General features: G+C 54.1%; 4 protein-coding genes across 4 annotated transcripts; 2 read left to right on the top strand and 2 right to left on the bottom strand.

Annotated features, from left to right (window-relative positions):
- Nucleotides 1-426: 426 nt before the first annotated feature.
- On the top strand, nucleotides 427-8,417 carry MONBRDRAFT_33646 (uncharacterized protein; the record flags this gene model as incomplete). Its single annotated transcript, XM_001748280.1, has 28 exons — nucleotides 427-566; nucleotides 667-1,870; nucleotides 1,932-1,975; nucleotides 2,008-2,391; nucleotides 2,641-2,710; nucleotides 3,034-3,132; nucleotides 3,223-3,298; nucleotides 3,385-3,451; nucleotides 3,518-3,628; nucleotides 3,730-3,763; nucleotides 3,858-4,145; nucleotides 4,250-4,348; nucleotides 4,438-4,497; nucleotides 4,601-4,633; nucleotides 4,763-4,951; nucleotides 5,191-5,294; nucleotides 5,414-5,535; nucleotides 5,721-6,139; nucleotides 6,252-6,326; nucleotides 6,456-6,596; nucleotides 6,686-6,745; nucleotides 6,847-7,020; nucleotides 7,139-7,210; nucleotides 7,325-7,511; nucleotides 7,713-7,765; nucleotides 7,887-8,016; nucleotides 8,090-8,203; nucleotides 8,284-8,417. 28 exons carry the CDS (start codon nucleotides 427-429, stop codon nucleotides 8,391-8,393), a joined length of 4,659 nt encoding a protein of 1,552 aa, XP_001748332.1. The 3' UTR covers nucleotides 8,394-8,417.
- A 3,009-nt stretch (nucleotides 8,418-11,426) lies between these two features.
- Nucleotides 11,427-12,662, bottom strand: MONBRDRAFT_38259 (uncharacterized protein; the record flags this gene model as incomplete). Its single annotated transcript, XM_001748352.1, has 5 exons — nucleotides 11,427-11,804; nucleotides 11,894-12,033; nucleotides 12,132-12,271; nucleotides 12,344-12,437; nucleotides 12,524-12,662. The coding sequence occupies 5 exons, from the start codon at nucleotides 12,660-12,662 to the stop codon at nucleotides 11,589-11,591; spliced, it is 729 nt and encodes a 242-aa protein (XP_001748404.1). The 3' UTR covers nucleotides 11,427-11,588.
- A 345-nt stretch (nucleotides 12,663-13,007) lies between these two features.
- MONBRDRAFT_33648 (uncharacterized protein) lies at nucleotides 13,008-14,382 on the top strand (the record flags this gene model as incomplete). The annotated part of the gene is made up of 8 exons (XM_001748281.1): nucleotides 13,008-13,056; nucleotides 13,149-13,205; nucleotides 13,318-13,358; nucleotides 13,489-13,626; nucleotides 13,702-13,765; nucleotides 13,872-13,942; nucleotides 14,029-14,157; nucleotides 14,245-14,382. 8 exons carry the CDS (start codon nucleotides 13,008-13,010, stop codon nucleotides 14,380-14,382), a joined length of 687 nt encoding a protein of 228 aa, XP_001748333.1.
- Nucleotides 14,383-14,822: 440 nt separating this feature from the next.
- Nucleotides 14,823-18,781, bottom strand: MONBRDRAFT_27900 (uncharacterized protein; the record flags this gene model as incomplete). The annotated part of the gene is made up of 14 exons (XM_001748353.1): nucleotides 14,823-15,168; nucleotides 15,260-15,368; nucleotides 15,512-15,592; nucleotides 15,674-15,896; nucleotides 15,998-16,055; nucleotides 16,193-16,256; nucleotides 16,349-16,397; nucleotides 16,482-16,524; nucleotides 16,607-16,753; nucleotides 16,842-16,987; nucleotides 17,102-17,263; nucleotides 17,422-17,847; nucleotides 17,965-18,503; nucleotides 18,604-18,781. 14 exons carry the CDS (start codon nucleotides 18,779-18,781, stop codon nucleotides 14,823-14,825), a joined length of 2,571 nt encoding a protein of 856 aa, XP_001748405.1.
- Nucleotides 18,782-19,039: the final 258 nt, after the last annotated feature.

Consider the following 19,039-nt stretch of genomic DNA (forward strand, 5'->3'; position numbering starts at 1 on the left):
GTGTGTGTGTGTGTGTATGTGTGTGTGTGTGTTTTTGTGTTTTGCTACATGTGCTCTGCTTATGCCGTTTGCTACACTCCACTCTATTTTAAGCGCAGGACGGCTCTGAACCGTCTCCTTTGCCCCTGTCATCTCTTGTTTGAAACTGCTGTTTGAAACGCTCTCGCTTTCGTTTGTGCCTGCATGCAAGGGCGCAAGGTGGCGACGGCGAGCACCTTTTGATTGGTGCAAGTACGAAACACACACACACAACGCGGCATAATAATATCATTGATAGCACCACAACTACTATTTGAGTTGTTGCCCCTGTCTCGTCCTGGTCTCTGGGGCAGTTTCTTTTTCTGCTATAGCCTGGTGGTATCGGTCGACCTTGCCGTCTTTCGTCACGAGCCGGCGCCCACCCCTTTGGTGCTGCACCAAGCCGGCATGGCACCTCGGTCCGTGGCCGCTGGGCTGGGACTGCTGTTTTCCTTTTTGACGCTGGTCCAGCCGCGCGGGCACGCCCCAGCTGAACCGAAGGAAATTCACAACCACGAGTACATTTTTGTCATTGGACAACACCACAGGTCTGACCGCTCTCAACGACCCTCTGTGCTGCTGGAAACTGCTTGCGCTCACCCAAACACGCCTTGTGTTTCCCGCGCCATTTCTGCGCTTGTGTGACAGTGGAACGACCATTCTCGACCTCATTCTCTGCCAGCACAACAACATCAGCTGCATCCAACGTCTGTCACCCCGGCTCGACCCTGACCCCGAGATGCACCGCTCCCTGCCATACTGCAGCTCACGCATGCTCTCAACCCCTGTTTTAGAGTCCAATGCACCGCAAAATGAGGGTCAGCACCTGCAGCACGTGTACCCCTCGGCGCGAAAGCTGGGCGGGATGCAGGCCTACGCCTTGCACTCAGAAGGCCATCTCCTCCACAACAGCTCCTTCATGACCTCGCACAGTGGACAAGACCTGTTTCGGTCTTGGTCGCGCTACTGGAATACGTCCAACTACTACTTGCTCGAGAAGAGCCCGCGCCACGTGATCATGACCCGTTTCCTGCAGGAGGCCTTTGCCCCGCATCCCACCTATTTTCTCTTCATCATGCGTCATCCGCTCGGCTGCTCGCATTACAACTGGCGACGACGCTGGCGCGCGCTGCGCACCACCTGCGGCCGTGAGATCCTTCTCCACTGGCTTCAGGTGCACGAGTATTTTGCTGCAGACCACCTGCACTTGCACAACATCATGGGCATTCAGTTTGAACTGTACCTCAACCGCTCCAAAAGCATGGCCCAGGCCTATACCAACATCTTTTTCGACTTTTTGCATATTCCAGACCCAGTGCAGCTGGAATTCAGCGAGGACCACAGCACCCACTTTGATGACGAGGGCCACTCCTTGGAGCTGCACGACATTGACCACAATGTGATTCGACCCCATCCGATCCACGACAATGGCGACAGCGGCACCGACGATGACGATGCTGTTGTGCGCGACCTCGGAGCCAAGGCTGATGGGGCTGGCAACGACGACGGTGGCCGCAGTGACGACGATGACGACGACGACGAAGGCGACGATTTTGATGAGGATGACGACAAAGGCCCCGACCATGGGCTGCAACGCTCCCCCAAGAGACTGCGCCGACGTCGTCTGCTCGAGTTTCACGGCGATATTCACCATGTCAAGGTGCGCTACGGCGGCGTTTACTCGTGGATTAACGACTGGAATCGGATCGTCGACATGGACTCGCCCATCTGTCAAGCCGTGGTGGCGGACCTCGAGCCTCGTCTCAACCGTTTTGGCTACTCGCTGAAAGATCTCACCTGGATCGGTGAGCCCGAGCCATTGGCCGATCTGATGCTCAAAGACCCCTATAAAGTCGGTGTTCGCCCCTGATCCCGAGGGGTGCTTTGTCTTCTGCGGCCTTTCTTGTAGTTAGCGACGCTGCCGCAACCACCCAATTGTATCAGCTGAGATGAAGATGTGTGTGTCCCCTTCTGCATCCTCGCAATGAGATCCCTGTCTGGGGCACTCTTCAATCATATCATTGCACGCCTCTCTCTCTCTGTCTCTCTCTTCTCTGTCTCTCTCTCAAACTCTCTCTCTCTCTCAAACTCTCTCTCTCTCTCTCTCTCTCTCTCTCTCTCTCTCTCTCTCTCTCTCTCCTTGTGTTCTCCTCTCGATCCCAGTCCCTCTCTCAAACTTTCTCTTAAACTCGCTCTCTTGAAAACGCTTTCTTTCTCTGTCTCTGGCTCTCTGGCTCTCTCTTCATTCTCTCTTCATTCTTTCTGTCTCTCTCTTCTCTGTCTCTCTCTCAAACTCTCTCTCTCAAACTCTCTCTCTCAAACTCTCTCTCTCAAACTCTCTTTTCTCTCTCTCTCTCTCTCTTTGGACAAAGAGTAAAATGCGATCATCAAGACGCATTCATTTCACACGGGACCATCTCTGAAACATCTCGCTGACATTACCATTCTCTGTCTTTTGCTTTGTTTCCTCTATACACCACCATCATAACATCAACACCTCTCTGCCTCGCCACCCCTTGCTCTCTCCTTCTCTTCCATGAAGACATAAAGGATCCGCCCCTTCTGTGTCTTTAAGTTTTTTATTTTTTTATTTTTTATCGAGCTGCGGAGCTGAAACGGCAGCGTGCCGCTCTACTACTGGTCGGACTTTTGTGCCCCGCCTGACCTGCGAGGGTGCTTGGTAAAGTGTCGAGTACGGAACACGTCAACTTGTGGATCAGGTAGGCTCGAGCTCTGCGCTGGTGTTAGGGAACCAAAGGCGGAGCGCGACCAGTGCGCGCAGATTTTGTTGGAACGGGGGGAGCACGCGTCGTGTGTCGACCGGGATGGTATAGCGGCAAGGTGGAGCCGCTACGTCCCGCATCCTTGACATGAGAAGGATTTTGGGACCGTGCAATTCCCGTGCGGGACCCTGATGGGACTTGTACGGGGGCCTGTTTGAAACCTGTGCCAAACTGCTCATGGCGTAAACCTCACATCGGACTACATTGACCCTCCCCCTTGCGGTTGTCGTAGCTGGGCCCCGTTGGCTTACAGCAACAGACCGGCGCCATGATGCGCTCATCAAAGCGCAAGTCCTCCATGAAGGGCATGAACCCGGCATTTATCACAGCAGTGAGCAGCTTGGACTCCATTGTCAACGCCCCAACACTTGCGCCAAGCGCACCTCCGACAGCTCACATTCATACTCACTGTCCGTGCTAGATTGACGAACACTCGATAAGTGCGCCGTACTACCTGCAAAACCAGACTGCCAGCCATGTACAAGAGCAGCTTGAGGGTGAGCGCCGTCGCGCCCGCAGTACACCTTGCCAACCAACGACCCGACCCATGTTGTTCATTGCGACGCTGGCCCTCGGCGCCTAGGTCTACCCGACGGCACGTTTTACATTTACGACGACGGCAAGGGCCACAACTTTTACCTGTGCTATCGGTGAGCTGGCTCTTGCAAACCCATCCCAGCCAATGCTCTTCTGCTCACGCCGACTCCTTGTGATAGGCACGCGGAACAAACAAAGACAGCCACCATCAGCGCCACTGCGGAGGGCGTTTTCATCTCCACCTCCACTGAGAAGTTTGGCAGTCTGATCGAGCTCGTGTGCTACTACAGGTACAGCAACCATGGCTCGTGTTTGGTGACCTTACTCGTTGACCCTGCACAACAGCATGGCCCTCTAACCTCTCCTCCCCCACGACTCGGTCGCGACACAGCAACGCAAATGCCGATTTGCCCGTTCGCCTACAGGTTTGTTCTCGCAGCGAGTTGATCTCCTCTCCTCGCTGTTTTCGAGGATTCCAGCGCCACTCTGGCCCTCACTTGGTGCGGTTATACTGGCTAGCTGGACCCTAAAACGTTGAAAAAGGCTCCAAAAGTCTCCAAGAACCGCGCCAAAAGCCTCGAAAAATTTCGCAAAGCTCAAGAGCGCGAAGAGAAAAAGCGCGAACAAGCCCGCCTCAAGGCAGGTTTTCCCGCCCGATACTCGGTCCCAAACCACGGTGCCTCGTGCTTGCTAACCCGTTGTCCTCTTTTCTCTAACCCGCTACCCCACTCCGCACCCGAGCAGGGCGCCGAACTTCCCGGTGCCCAATTGACCGTGGCTCACATTGTGACCTGGCTCAAGAACGAGGTGTGCCCCCTTTTGCTTTCAGTGCCGGCTCGCCACCCAACCCTACAAAGCACAGGCCGCCACCCAATCGCGTCCCCTTTCTCACTGGCATCTGCCGTATCTAGGGCATGGGCGAATACGCTGGCAACTTTAAGAAGCAAAAGGTCGATGGAGTTCGACTCTTGGCTTTGACCGAAGATGATCTAGCTCGTCTGGGCGTCAGCGTACGTTTTTGTGCGACGAGTACCCCCATGCTTTCCCCTTTTATAGACTCGCGCTCACCTGTGATTGTGGGTCGGGGCGGTTTGAGCAGTTTCCGCAGCACCGCCAGCAAATCATGCGTGCCATCGACAAGCTGCGGCGCCGCTTCGAGGTCAGAGACCATAAAGCGTGCTGGCCTCGTACTTGTCGCCAATAACGTCGTTTTTGGCTCGCGGGCATCATTTGGCTCCTCACATGCTAAACTTGTCCCGTAGGCTGAAGCAGCAGGCATTGACGTGGAGGCCGAGGTGCGTCTAGGCTCACCGACCCCGTGTGGATGTTTCACAATGCATCCTGTGTCGCTGATCGAGACTTGTGGGTTTGCCTTGCCTTCCACTTGCTGCATGCAATGGTGGCCCGCGTGCCATCTCACATAGGCTGCACAACAAGCTGCGCAGCCTCAACCCTTGATTCCCGAGCCGGAAGAGGGTAAGGCGATTGGCGTCATCGGCCGCAACATTAACGGCGTGATTCGTCTCTTTGACGAAGAAACCAACGAAGAAATCGATGACCTCGAGAAGCACCAAGCCGCCATGCGGGCGCGCATTGCCCAAGCCAAACTCGCGGTATGCCTCATGACCAAGCCCCTACTCCCTTGCCAAGCCTTCCTCCACGCCCATGCTGACTGGACACTTTTTTTTTTCTTTCTTCGTTTTTTTCTCTCAGCTGCAAGCGGCCAGTGCTCCCAAGACCCCCGTGGCCCAGGCACGGCTGAAATGATCTTTGCTGTTCATTGCCCCTACTTTTGCCTCCTGCCCGGGTTATTCTTACAGTCCCACGTGTATGCTTTGCTGTCATGGCTCAGGCTTACAATGATGACTTTTACGCGAGCCGCGAAGCCGTGGTGCCGCCCCCGGCCCAGGCACCACCCGTGATTGAGGACCTTGACATGTATGACGCTGTTCAAAGGTGCGCTGCGCTCTTCCCGCCTCGCCGATGGCCCTTTTCAGTTTGAAGTCATGCCTCTAATGTGGCGACCCGCTCAACTTCTCCCTTTCTCGTGTCGGCCGTGCTCGACCCTTTAACAGCAAGGATGCCCAGTTTGGCTTTGGCCAAGCAGAGACCAGTCTGCCACCGCCGGCCCTGGCCCCACGCGGGGCTGCTGCCCGCTTTCAAGAGCCCATGGGTGGCGACTCGAGCACTGATGATGGTCAGTTTGCCCGCAGCCACTTGTCAATTCCTGTTTGTGTCCCGAGTTGTTGTGTATCTTTGCGCCACCCTTTTTTTTTTTTTTTTTTTTTTTGTTTCTTTTTGTTTTTTGTTTTGTTTTTTTTTTTTTTGTTTTTTTTTGTTTTTTCATGGGTACATGGTGCTTGGGTGTTGTACTGCAAACAGGCCCAGCCAGTCTGCCACCGCGCCGTGGCACAGTAGACAACACGGCCCCGCCACCCGTGCCAGTGTCCAACCGCCCTCCCCCTTTGCCAACATCCGATCGCCCGGGCAGCATCAAGCGAGCACCCTTGCCAGCGCCCCCCTCGCCAGCAGCTGCCCCGGCTACCCCACCGCCACGCGAAGGCCGACCCCCTGCTGGGCCGCCACCTGTGGCCCAACGGGGGCCCGCTCTTCCTCCGTCCCGACCCCAAGCCCAAACGCCACCCCCAGTCCCCGAGTCTCCCCACCGACCTTCACTGGGTGCCCGGCCACCCATGGTGCCCCCCGTTGGCGGGCGAGGCCCGCTGCCCGAGGTGGGCGGAGCCCCCGTCGGACCCCCACCGGATCACCTATTCCAGTTCAACACCAACCTTCCTCCGCCCGTACGTACATGCGCGCATTGCTTTTAAGTATAAGTGCACCGTCGAGTTCACCACACGGTTTATGAGCGTGCCGTCGTCTTGATAACTTGGTGCGGTGGCAACGACATGCTAGGATCGGCCTCACGGCGTGGTCGATGTCAAGTCGACGCAGGCTGGCTGGTACTACCGGGGCCCCGGTATCGATCAGGTTAGGCCTCATATTGTAAACGCATAAATGCACTTGCGCGCCACGTCTCTTCTCTCGACTTTCTGTTTGATCTGATTCCCGCTCATCTCGGCTGTTTGGGCACTGCTCCCAACATTCACTTGCGCGCAGCGTATTGAGGAGGTGCGCGGCGCGCCCGAGGGCACCTTCCGGGTCTTGGACGTTCTTGATGACACAGGCAACAACATGCTGGTCCTTGTATATGTTGCCGCGGGCCGAGCCTTGGCCAGCTGTCGACTCCACTCGGATAAGGTGGGCTCGCCCGCTTGCCATCACATGGCCAAGGGGCTAAGCCCGCAGTCACATCGGCTCACCTTGCCGTACTCTTGAATCACCCTTAGTTTGGCATTGGCTTTAAATTTTCCAAGGAACGCTTCCAAATGCTGTTCGATTTCATTCGCGTAAGAGCACATGCATCTTCTGTCACGCCACTTTCGCTTCAATAACATCCTCCGTTGAAGACAATGGCTCACTGTGGACATGGGTATGGTGGTTTATCCAGAACTATGGCAACGACAACCGCGAGTGCCCCTTTTTGCTGCGCGTGCCTCCCAATATGCTGCGCCTCAAGCTTGATGAGGAGAAGCACAACCTCTTCACTCAGGCCTGGTTCTTCAAGGATCTCAGCAAGACCACCTGCGAAGACTTTTTGCAATATGAACAAACGGGCAGCTTTGTACGTGCCGAGTCTAGCTCCTTTGCTCCTTTGGTTTTCCCCGATGGAATATTATAGGCTGGCATGATGGTCAAGTTTGCTTTGACTCGCCTCACCTTTCTGGCCCGACTTTGAGCAGGTGGTGCACTCCAGTGAGTCGGCGCCCGGCAGCTACAATCTTGCGTATCTCAATCACACGGTCAACTCGGCGGTCAGTCTGGGAAGCCCTAGGGAGATTGATTTCCGCTTTTTTGTCTTCCTGTCTGTTCTAATTAGAACGGTTGCGACACTGTTGCCAATGCTTCCGCGTGTGCGTGTATTACAGCTCCTCGAGGCCACGGGCTCGGGCTTTCGGTTGCAGGGCACCGGCGAGAACTGGCCCTCTCTCCAGGCCGCTATTCAATCGCTGGTTGCTGTGTTTCATCCTACTTTCAATTGCCAACTCCGCTACATCCGCCCCTTTCACATTTTCATGGAAGAACGCGAGGCCAAATCAAAGATGGCCGGTGCAAGTACGTGTGCTTACATACGCTGCAAGACCCTTTGTTCCCTTCTTTTTTCTTTTCTTTTCTTTTCTTTTCTTTTCTTCTTTGGTTTCATTTCTACTCTCCATCTAGTTTGTTGAACTGGTGCCCTGTTTGATGCCTTGAATCCTGATTGTGGCTGGCTCCTCCCCACTTTGTGCTTGGCAAACGTGCGGCTGTCTGATGTAGCCAACACAATGACCATGGATGCCATCGCCCTGCAGCGCCAACAGTCTTGGAAGGTACGCTTGACGATCCACCGCTGCCCGTAAATCCTGCGTGGCGTGCATCACAACAAAGCTTCGACTTGTTTCTTATCAATGCCTCGCCTACACCGCCTACACTTGTGGCAATGCTGTGTAGGGATCATCACGCCCACAGGCACGGGCGCCTGCCCCGGCTCCGACTCTCCCTCCCATTCCTTCGGGCCTGCCCACAATGGACTGGGACTGGCGCTCACGAACGCGCCAAGAAGCTCTTGCGTATCTTCGTGGTAGGTCCCGCTCTGTTCCCCGCCCATTTCCAACTCGCCGGGCTGACACGCATGCGGCTATGCGGCATCTTAGGCAAACCCCCGGGCACCTTTATTATCCGCGCCAGTGACAAGAGCTTTGCCGCGCTCTCCATGATTATTGGTGATGGCTCGGACTACCACATGCACATTGAGCAATCTGCAGCTGGTACGTTGTGCTCGTGGCTGTCATGTACTTTTACCGCGAAATTCCAACTCACTTGCAATGTTTTGCTGTGCATGGGACAGGTGTCAACTTTAAAAAATCGCGGGACGTCTTTGACAATCTCCTCTCGTTGCTGGAGCACTATGCGCAGCCCTCGCAGAATCTGCTGCCCGTTGCCTTGAACTTTCACTGACGTGCAAATTTATCTCTGTTCATATTTGAGGCGTGAGTGACTGTTCAAAAGCAATACACAACATTGACATACATCACTAAAAAGTCCCTAGGAAAGTATCCCTTGCAGTTTTTGGTTTGAGCCAACAAACTTTTCCCCAAACATACCTTTGAAATGGCAGCAGGTCCTGACCTTGCACATCGCATATCTCATTGCACCTTCTTGTGCCTCTTTGGCCATGAGGCTCGAAACATGCCAGTTGCTTTTGTGTCGATCTCGAGTTACGGCATTGGCATGATTCGCATGAAGGGCTCTTCTCACCCTCTCACCGATGCTGAAGTCGAGACCTTCTACACGTAAGCATACGCAAGACACGAATTGGCACCTGATTGATAAGCAGACCATTTTGCATGAAAGCTTGTGGGTTATCCATTGCCTCTCACCTCGAATTTTTTGTGATCTTTCTATACAGGCGCAGCGACGAATGCAAGCCACACATGCTCTTGAGGTGTAAGAGCTAGTTCGCTGTGGTACTGACACAGAGAGTGGTGTTAGGGACGAGACATGAGAGCGTGGCATCGGGCGCTTTTCTTGGTTCCAATTGAAGCTTATTTGCCCTACCACTCACGCGACGATGGGGCATGTCACTGCTCTGGATTGGCGCTTTCCGCTGTGAATTCAAGCGTTGATCAACGCCTGAGGGAAGACGTCATACATCACGGTCAACAGCTGTCCAAAGGCAGAACGTGTAATTCTTGCCAATTGTTTGCCCGGCAATTAGCAAGCATGGTTTTGAGCCCTTGAGAAGAAATTCAATTTGAAGCTCAAAAAGGCTAAAGCTCAGACCAAAGCCAAGGCCTAGGCTTTGACTCAGGCAACCTGCAAAGCGAACATATATCCAAGTGTCAGAGAATGCTTTGTCCAGATTAGATTTTGTACATCAGTCGACACCCCGATAAGCCCATGACCAAAGAAAACATCGAATCAAGAGCAACGACAGCCAACATGCTGGGCCTTTGGACAGTACACCTTCGTCGTGCTCCTCAATAACCAAGACGCAAGGATACCGGAGTTGTTCGTAGACGAACACAGAGCGAGCCAGTCACTGCCCTTTTGGCAATTTGCATGGAAACTGACATGGCCCATCCATGACGATACATGCACGACGGGCGCTAAGCCCACTAGCCATCGGTCCTGCCAAACCCCTGTCTACAGCCACATCCAGCGCGTCATTTGGCCACTTTATGATTCGCAGCACCCATTCAGGCTACTGAACTGGTTCTTTTGTTTGGCAATTCACAGTTCAAATTCTACGCAAAGAGTAAATGTCATGACGTAGGAGTTGGGATACACGATCTGCCTTGGCTCGACGCTCGGCCTAAAGGCACAAATACCACTGTCAGCTGTATGCGGGGAAATGTCAACGTTCCAACACCAAAGAGTCACACAGTGAAGCGGTTCTCAACACCAAGGCGCACCGATATCCTTGACAAACCCGGCTTCCATCATGCCCGGCCGTTGCAACGCCTGTACATGCCTGTTTACCCCGGCGATGCCGCATGCCGGCCGTCTGCCAGCCGAGGTGGGATGACCCGAAATGGCAGCCACATATCAGCGGAATACAAGAAGATGAGCATTCGAAAGCTGGCTCAACCATAGTTAATGAGGTAAAAAATGTATCCCACCTTTTGATCTCTGAAGATTGATCGAGTGGCCACCAGGGCGCTGCCGTTTATCTTCCTTGCCAGACAGCTCCAGCCTCCAACAGAGGGAAAAATGAACGGAAAAAATTTATTTTTGGTAACAAATGACCAAAGGTGTTCAAAGGTAACGAATACCCTCACTTTGTTGAAAGTTTATCAGGGGTAGGATTGTTCTTTTGTCATCATCAATTATTTCACAACAATAGTCAAATTTGTTGTTGACCAGTTGAAAAACTGAAACAACATTTCTCGAAGCTGAACATCACCACCATTCTGAGGCGCTTCCAATTTCACAGACACTGGTGACTGGCTCGTCGATTTTCCTTTGAATTCGATGGTGTGAAAATCAGTCCACGTCGCTGTTGATGTCGAGTCCGATATGATGGTCTTGAAGTCATCGAGCGAAAGGTTACCAGGAGCCCCCTCTAATCGTTTGTCTTTTGACAATTTAGCTGATTTATATTCGAGGCCGTAGAAGGTTGCTTTGAGGAAATATTCGTCTTGAGAGACGCGTTCTACTGAAAAATCAACTTGAGGCATGACAACGGTGCGCTTTGCATGAAGATCCAGAAAAATGCGCCCCAGCGTGACGTTTGCAAAGCACCAGCAATATCCAGCTCTCTAGCTCGCTGAGCTCAGCAGCCACACCTGAGTTTAAGCGTCTTCTGCAACATAGTCAAATGCAGCGGCTTAACTCTGCTGAGCCTTATTAGCATGGCGCCATCTGCAAATGTGCAAGATGAAGCACACAAACAAACGGCCTCAGGTTTTTTAATGTTTTGAAATCAGATTACATCATATCTAGGGCCCAACCTTCATTTATTATGCCTGAGCGTGAAAATCTGAGGGAGATAATGACGCGTACCCAGCCGTACGCAGGTCTCCAAGGTGCCTTTAGTCGATAAAAAAATCTAGAGACGGCGGAATAGATCACATGCCCTCGATAAGGATTGACTCAAGAGGTTGGGAAGGTGAGCGGCGCAAACCTCTGGACCCGACAGGGATCTGGCTGGTTAGGGAAAATCCGACCTAACACGCGCCTTGGTACGTGACACCTCGAGCGCACCCTCGATGACCAGGACGTGGGATGCCGTTTCATGCCCCGCTCACCACCAGGTGTAATCGCGTTGGTGGGCGGTTGGGAATCGTAGCTCGAGATTGAGCGTGGAGAAACGTAGCGGGCACCTCGCGACACACCTCAGACAACAGGGGAGGAAGTGGAGGAGAAGATTTGAAAGGTGTCTTCGACCACTAACAGTGTGAGAGGAACGGTTGATTCAGACGATTGTTGTTTGCGGTTGACTGTCGCGAAGCTACAATCTGCAGTGTACATTAGAACTGGGCACCTCCACGCTAAACAGCAATCCAATTGATAAACAAGAATTGCAAACGTCACCGTGTCCCCAAATTGTGAAGCCTTGATCCGGATCTTTCCATTCCATATCTCGATTATTAACAGGAAGAGAGGGGCAAAGAAAGGCCAACGCTCGCAGAGCTGAAAACGCCTCCGATCTCAGGCATCCTGGGGTTTATTGTTCACATCGACGCGGGCCGTACGGCGACGGGTAGCACGACGATAGACAAGCTCCTCCTCGCCTTGGCGATGACAGGCCACACGAGCCAGAGTAAAGAGATAGTCGCTGAGCCGGTTGAGAAATTTAAGGGCAGCAGGTTGCACGGCCTGTACTTGTTGCAGCTCTACGGCCCGCCGCTCCGCGCGTCGACACACCTGTGCAGCGCCGTGATGAGCGAGCCCAATGGTACGGGCTACAACGCTGGCCGCGAGTATCGAGCTGTTCAAGGGCAGACGTCACGTACAGTTCGGGCAACGTGGAAGCTGGCCGAGGCCGGCCCGCCGCCAGGGAGAATAAAGTTCTTGAGCGGCGCGAGCTCTTCCTCGTGTGCGTCAATCAGGGCTTCGAGCTCGGTGACAAAGGCCTCATCCAAAGCGACGGCCTCTAAAATGAGCGAATTAAGCAAAGCAGGGGGTGGCAGCAGTCAGAAGAAACGGGTTGCCGTTCGGGGCCAGCCCGAATCCACGATTCACCGGACGTACTGCGCAGGTGCTCGGGGGTAGCATCATCGTCTGGCGTGACGAGGCAAGAGCTCACGTCCTGCAGGATGCACTGGATTCGTTGCAACTGCTCGTTGATGTCCTGCAAGGCTTGTTCGGAACGGATGCTGGCCATCGTTACGCTGCAACGCGTGTGCGGGTGAGAGAACGGCCGCGCTCCTGCGAGATTGGAGGGCGTGCGCTGCTGGCCTCACCCAAGGGCACTGGAGAGCTCGTCGACGGTTCCAACGGCCTCAAAGCACGGGTCATACTTGGGCCGGCGCTCGCCCGTCAGCAAAGCACTTGTACCTGCAAGACGCACCACCAGCACGCAGCATGAGCCCTCGTCTTCAGCGTGCCTGGTGCCGGAGGTCGCAGCTGGCGAAGAGACTTACCAGCATCGCCAGTGCGCGTGTAAATCTTGAAGCCAGCCCGAGACGCAAGTGGTAGCGCCGCGCGCAAGCTACACGCCGTACCACCACGCACAGCTCGGTGCCAGCTCATACCCATGCATCGGCGCACCAGCGCTGCCATTTTTTATGGTTTTTTTACGACACTGGTCCGCAATCGAATGCAGTCACGGTATTTCGCTAAAATGTCAGCAATTTATTCAGACCAACAAAAAACAACAAAACAACAAAACACCCGTCGAAGAACACAGCGAAAAAAAACCGTTGCAAACGGTTTTCGCTTAGGTCGTGCTTCTTCTTTGGCGGGAAGGATTTGTCGACAAAACTGAGCCTCAAAAGAGCTTGCATTTCTTCGCGGGACGTTGAAGCGCACACACGCAGCACAGAGCATCGACCGTCAGGAACAAGCAAGTGGGAGGTGATTGAAAGACCACCTGGAGAGGCGCTTGGCAGACAGATCACCGCCGACATGCCGCAACCGGCTGCAAAGAAGCCTAAGCAGATCAAGGACGAGAAGGGTGGGTACGCGTGGCCGACATCGGACAGCCAAGGGCATAAAAAAATAAAGCTGTTTTTGTTGGCGCTCACATCATGTGCTCAACCCGCATAGCTGCGTCCAAGATGCTGGAAGAATACTTGTTGCGCCAGAATCGCCCATACAATGCCAGTACGTGGAGATCTCACCACACACTCGACGCTCCGCTTCGGCGCACATCCACCGCATTGCTGCTGCGTTTGCTCAATGTGCTGCGCGGCGGTGCCCGCGCCGGTCTGGGTAGATGACCTCTTTGCCAACCTGCACGAAGCCATTAGCAAGACGGTATCTTTTACTCCCTGGTTCTCCAAAGTCTGAGCTTCTCGCACATGCTTTAGGTAGCTCATGCAACCCCCTGGCGCACGCAACCCCCTGTCCTACCTTTTTTTCTCTCCTCTCTCTCTGTGCTTGGAAGGTCGTGGGTCGTGCGCTGGCAGCATCGGCGGAAGCCGGTCGCCTGCGCGAAAAGACCTATGGCAAGCAAAAGATTTACTTTGTTCCTCAAACGGACATGGACAAGCTATCCAAGGACGAGCTTGACGCTTTGGATGAGGTAACAGCTGTCCCCGTCAAAACACAACCTCCGTACCGACTCTTGCTTACTCGCGATGATTTTTAAATCCCTCAGGAGCTCGACCAATTGCGAAAAACGCACATGGAACTGACTAGCACTGTCTCTGCCCTTGAAAGCGGTGTGCCATCCCTCCTGGTTCCCATCCTGCCTCCTAGTCCAGCTTCCAGTCTTTTTTTTTTTTTTTTAAACAAAGACCTTCTTCATGTCTTGCACTCTCTTTGTAGAGTTGTCCAAAACCCTGGCCGAACCAACCACAGACGAGGCCGACAAAACCCTGGCTGAGCTGCAGGCCGAGGTTTGGTCGCCTTTTGAGTCTTACAGTCAAGGTGCATCTTCTCCCCCCTGAATCATAACCATGTGTTGTTTGTGCGCTGCACTCAGATCATGCGCAAGCAAGCCAAGTTGAAGGGTCTGCGCGATGATGGCGAGACCATGACCGAAGCTGATCGTAAGCGCATCAATGACAAATATACCAAGTTTCTCGTTGAGTGGAAGAAACGACGCCGTCTGGTACGCCTGAAGAATGCCCGCTGCCAGCAATCTCTTTGTTTTGTCTCTCCATAAGCTCACCCAAGAATTAATCTTCATCGTCCGCAGGCACGGGACATTCTGGACCAGATTCTGGAGGGCTACCCCAAACCCAAAAAGCAACTTTACGTGCGTACCTCCGTGCTGCTCCTCCTGCGTAATTTTGGCAGTCTGGGCGGAAACGACAAGCGGCCTGCTCTCATCTAGTGTGCTGGTTGACGGGGAGCCACAGGAAGCCGTTGGCATTGAGACAGACGAAGAGTGCAAGGTGGACATCTCGACGTTTGAAAGCGTCTAGGGCTCTCACTCAAGAGTCATCATGGGCTGTGCCCGCTTATTCGTGAATGCGTGCGTGCGTGTGTGGGTCAGTGACTGGTTGATGTGTATGGCAGAAAATTGAGCGTGTCCCAACTCCCACCTGTTATGTCCCAACTCCCACCTGTTACGTTTCAATCCATATCGAGGGGGTGCGTGAGTGGCCAGAGAGTGTGATGCAGCTTCGAATGCAGCTTTAATTGTGATGCAGAGTTCGACGGCGCGAATTAAAAAAAAAAGAGGGGAGATCGCTTAAAAGGAAATCGAAAAAAAAGCAAAGTGTCGAAACAGGTTTCCGGCCTTGAGCACAAGCGATTTGAATGCCGGTGCCTCTAGGCATTGGCATCAGTCGTGTACGCGGCAAAATCGCCGCCGTCAGAAAAACCTCGAAATTCATCGTCAACAACCACGTGCATGTGTCCTTGGAAGGAACTTGGAGGCATGCCGGCACGTCCACTCTGCGCGCCACTCTCGGGGGTCATGTAGGCTTCAAAGTCACCAGATGATGATGGGTCCAATCCACCCGCGTTGGGTTGGTCGTAGGTATCAGTGAGCCCCATTGCATTGGACTGGTTGTACTCGTATGCATGACCAAAGGTTGGATTCTCATTCAAGCTCAACACTTGTGGGTTGCTATAGTCCCCCATGACAGGCCCTGTCGCTGGTGATGAAAACGCCCTGCGTAGGATGCCAGCAAGTGAGGAAGAGCGACAGCTGTCAAAGAGCATCTAGCAAAGCACGCCACGCCCACGGCCCCAATCGCACGTACGGCTGAGTGAGAAGGGTATCGTTGTCGTAGTTGCTGGTAGTTGTAACGGGCGATACAGGCCCCACGTCGCCCGCCGTTGCTACATCATAATTGGCCAATCCGTCGTTGCCTATGATACCATCGCCACATCGCCGCCAAGCGTCGTTTGCAGCATCATCCCAAGGTCGTAAAACAAGTGCGAAAGCAAACAAACAGCGAAAGAGGCGCATACGGCAGCAAAAACATGGTCATCGCCTCCCGGTAGAAACGTACGGGTAGGTGCCAGGTAACCCCCTGCATCTTGCGACAAACGAGGGCTAGAGGTGGAAGCCGCAAGCTCCTCCCATTTGACGACTACATACGCAGCCACAAGACATCAATCAAAAACAAAAGTCTCAGGCAAGACTTGTTTGGGCGAGCTGGTAGAGCCCGCACCTTGCAAGGGTTCGTGTGCCTCGAGCTGCTGTAAGAAATTGGCCATCACATCCACGAGACGCTCAAAGCTCGGTCGCTCACGGCGGGCATACTTCCAACATTTGAGCATCACATCGTACACGGGCCATGGGCAGCGGGGGGGCTTGGGCATGCGTTCGCCGCGCTCGATGCTTTGCACGACTTCCAAGTTGCTCTTGTTGCCATAAGGTCGCGCGCCCTTACCCTGCAACCGCGGGCAGCAGCACACAAGCTTCAGTTCACAAAAGTAGCCTTGATCCGCACTCCCATACACACGAGGCAGTCTCATTGGTTGACAAGACGCACCCAGATCTCGGACAACACCACGCCAAACGACCAAACATCCGAGGAAGTGGTGTATTTCCTAATAAAAAAAAAAGGCAAAGTTGGCACAACAAGCAGAGCCAGCACAACCAAGTCCATGGCTTGCATGAGACCTCACCCGGGTGATACCTCAACAAACCAACGCACAGCCTCGGTGGTGGTGGGAGGAGGGCGTACCGTTCAGCAACAGCCTCTGGCGCTGTCCAGCGAATGGGAATTTTACCAGCATCTGCCCGAAAATCTATTTGTTTGCAACCACACAATAAGACAAGGGGCAAGCCCACAGCCCAGGGCAAGACGAGCGCGTGCACGCAGCGCGTAAATCTGTCGTACATTCACCGTCGTCAATCTCCTTGGACAGGCCAAAATCAGCTACCGAGCACTAAAAGAAGTAGTTGAAAAAACAACAAATATGAGCCCATGCTTTATCAAAGCGGACTGTAGAATGCGACCAGGCACCTCTAACCTTGAGATCATGATTCACCAAGATGTTCCGTGCAGCCAAGTCACTGTCATGCAAAAGAGAAATGCATACAATAACATGAGGCGGACAATCTCTCCGCGCCTTGATAAGCAGAACGCGGCACATACCGATGCACAAAGCCCTTTCGGCTCAAGTATTGCATGCCCAGCGCAATGTCCAGGGCCATTTGGAGCAAAAGGTCATCGCTGGGTAAGTCGGGTTGGTCGCTCAAGTATCCCAAAAGGCTGCCATTGGACATGAGCTCCGTCAGAATCCTGGATTTGAAACATCATCGCAAAAGGGGGTCAGCCACACCTCAGTCCACAGAGCGACAAACGAGCGGCTCAGCAAGATGCAACGTACATGTTAGGGGACTGGTCAACAACGTAGGCTGTGAGGCCCAAGACATTGGGATGATTGAATTGCGCCATAATGGCGGCCTCCTTCAAAAAATCCAGCTTGTCCTTTTGGTCTGACCCGGCACGCAACGTTTTGACGGCACAATCCAGCTGAAGCGTTGCAGAAACAGCGTGCATACATTTGCATGAGCCATCAGCGATGCTATGGTACGGCCCTCGTCAACGGTGCAGGCTGAGTGAAGCAAGTGTAGGTAAATATCCAACCTTGGATCCATCAGCAAAAGTGGCTGTGGCCACGTAGACTTCACCAAATTCGCCAGCCCCAATACAGTCGCGCAACTGCACGCTCTGTGTGGCGAGCTCAGTCGCTTCACTTCGGGTGAGAAGCGCCACAATTTCACCCGCATCCGAGTAATGGGTGGGGTCCTGCCAACACAGAACGTGAGCCCAAGAGCCAAAAGTCACACGGGTACCGCAAAACGAGCAGCGTTGGCAACAAAAGACGGGTCGGAGTGGGCTCAAGAGCCCCAACTATTGCGGTCAGTCGTGCAGGTCGCGCGGAACCTTGTATATTTCAAAAACACGTCAGACGCGAAGGTCAAACTTGCCTGATAGAGGGCTGTGTCGGTCGCCTGGAACTGCTTGCGCACATAAGTGCTAGCATGGTACCCATTGTTGCCACGAATCTGCTTCTGACTGCTGCGTAGGGCACGAAGCGAGTGGCCGCCAGTCGCGCCCAGACCCGCAAGGGCTCGCTGCTTGTCTTGGCGACGGCGAAAAAGGAAGAGGCCCAGAAGGAGGATCAAGGCCACGCCCGCCAAAGCACCCACGATGGCACCTACGACAGCACCGGTGTCGCCGCCGCTGCCGCTACTGCCGGCCTGCGAGGGGCTCGTGGTTTGCCCACCGGGCTGGGTCGTTGGGCTTTTCGTGGTCAAAATGGCGGCACATAGGCCAGCCGCATCGACGGTCCAGTCGCCTGTGATGTTGCAGGTTATTTCGTCGAGAAACTACGCAAAAACAAGGCCGAGGAGAAAGGGTTTTGGCCCACGATGAGTCGAGTCGAGTCGAGTCCTGCCTGAGCACGGCCACGAGTCGTTGGCTTCCTGGATGAGTGTTTCACGTACTTGGTCACTGGTGATGACAACTTCCTCAGCAGAGCCGGAGATGCAAGCGGGATCAACAGGAGTCATGCCGGCAAAGGTCACGGGAAGGCGTAGCTCTCCTTGGAGCACAGTGCCGCAGCGAGGCTCGACAACCACAAAGTCCGTCACGGTCAAGGAAGATGAGTCGGGGCTCCATAAGATGACGGCAATATAGCCTGTTTCCTGATTGCCAGCGGTGTGATCCAGCGAGCAGCTGAGGACCAAGTCATAGTCTACCTGTCCGACACGTAGGTCTGTGACAAGCGAGCAGTCTGACACGCCGTTTGGAAGGGTCTCAGGCGGCTGGCTGGCAGCTTGGATGGCCACGGTCAGGGTCTCCACCGAGTGAGAGGCCAGAGCCTGTGCTAGACCAGCGCCGTTTAGACCAAAGTACACATGATCAGCCTCGGTTTCAGGCACAAACACGGGCGAAGTGATGCCGTAAAAGGAGAGCGATGTTTTTAGATTGATTGCCACGAGGCGATCGTCGTCTGTCTCAAAGCAGCCAGTCGTGCTCGACCCTACACAGTGCAAGTGGAGCATGAGTGCAAGCCCACAGACGGGTATTGTACCATGAGCCGGCTTGTCAAGGATCAAAGTCAGAAGAGGTCTCTTTCGTACCGATGGTGAGGCATCGCCAATTGACAATGTTGAGGTCCATGAGGTCGGTGTAAATGCTGGCATCAGCAGCCCCAGCTGGGGAAACTCGGGAGACCAGGCATATAGCTAGCACCGAGAGAAACACGGCCCCAGAAAGCCGTGGCTCGACCGCACCAGCTTTGCGCGGTGACTGCAACATAGTGGTGGCAGACTTGAACTTTTGCTGCAGATCGGGCAAGTATCAGCCCTTGCACTGGCTGCGACCCACCCCCTCTCAGCCGTCAGCAGGGGGGTGGGGCAAGGGCGAACTGAGCCAACACGGGGCCGAGCGTCAAGCGCTGCGCGCTAGCACAAACCGATCCAAGCAGAACAAGCAGGAGACACGATAGGAATAGGAGAGCGGCAAGAGGGCGCAGGAGGGAGGAGGAGGGAGGAGGGAGGGAGGGAGGGAGGGAGA

The sequence above is a fragment of the Monosiga brevicollis genome, genomic scaffold (genome assembly GCF_000002865.3).
Source record: "Monosiga brevicollis MX1 MONBRscaffold_22 genomic scaffold, whole genome shotgun sequence".
In the NCBI taxonomy this organism is placed as follows: Eukaryota; class Choanoflagellata; order Craspedida; family Salpingoecidae; genus Monosiga; species Monosiga brevicollis.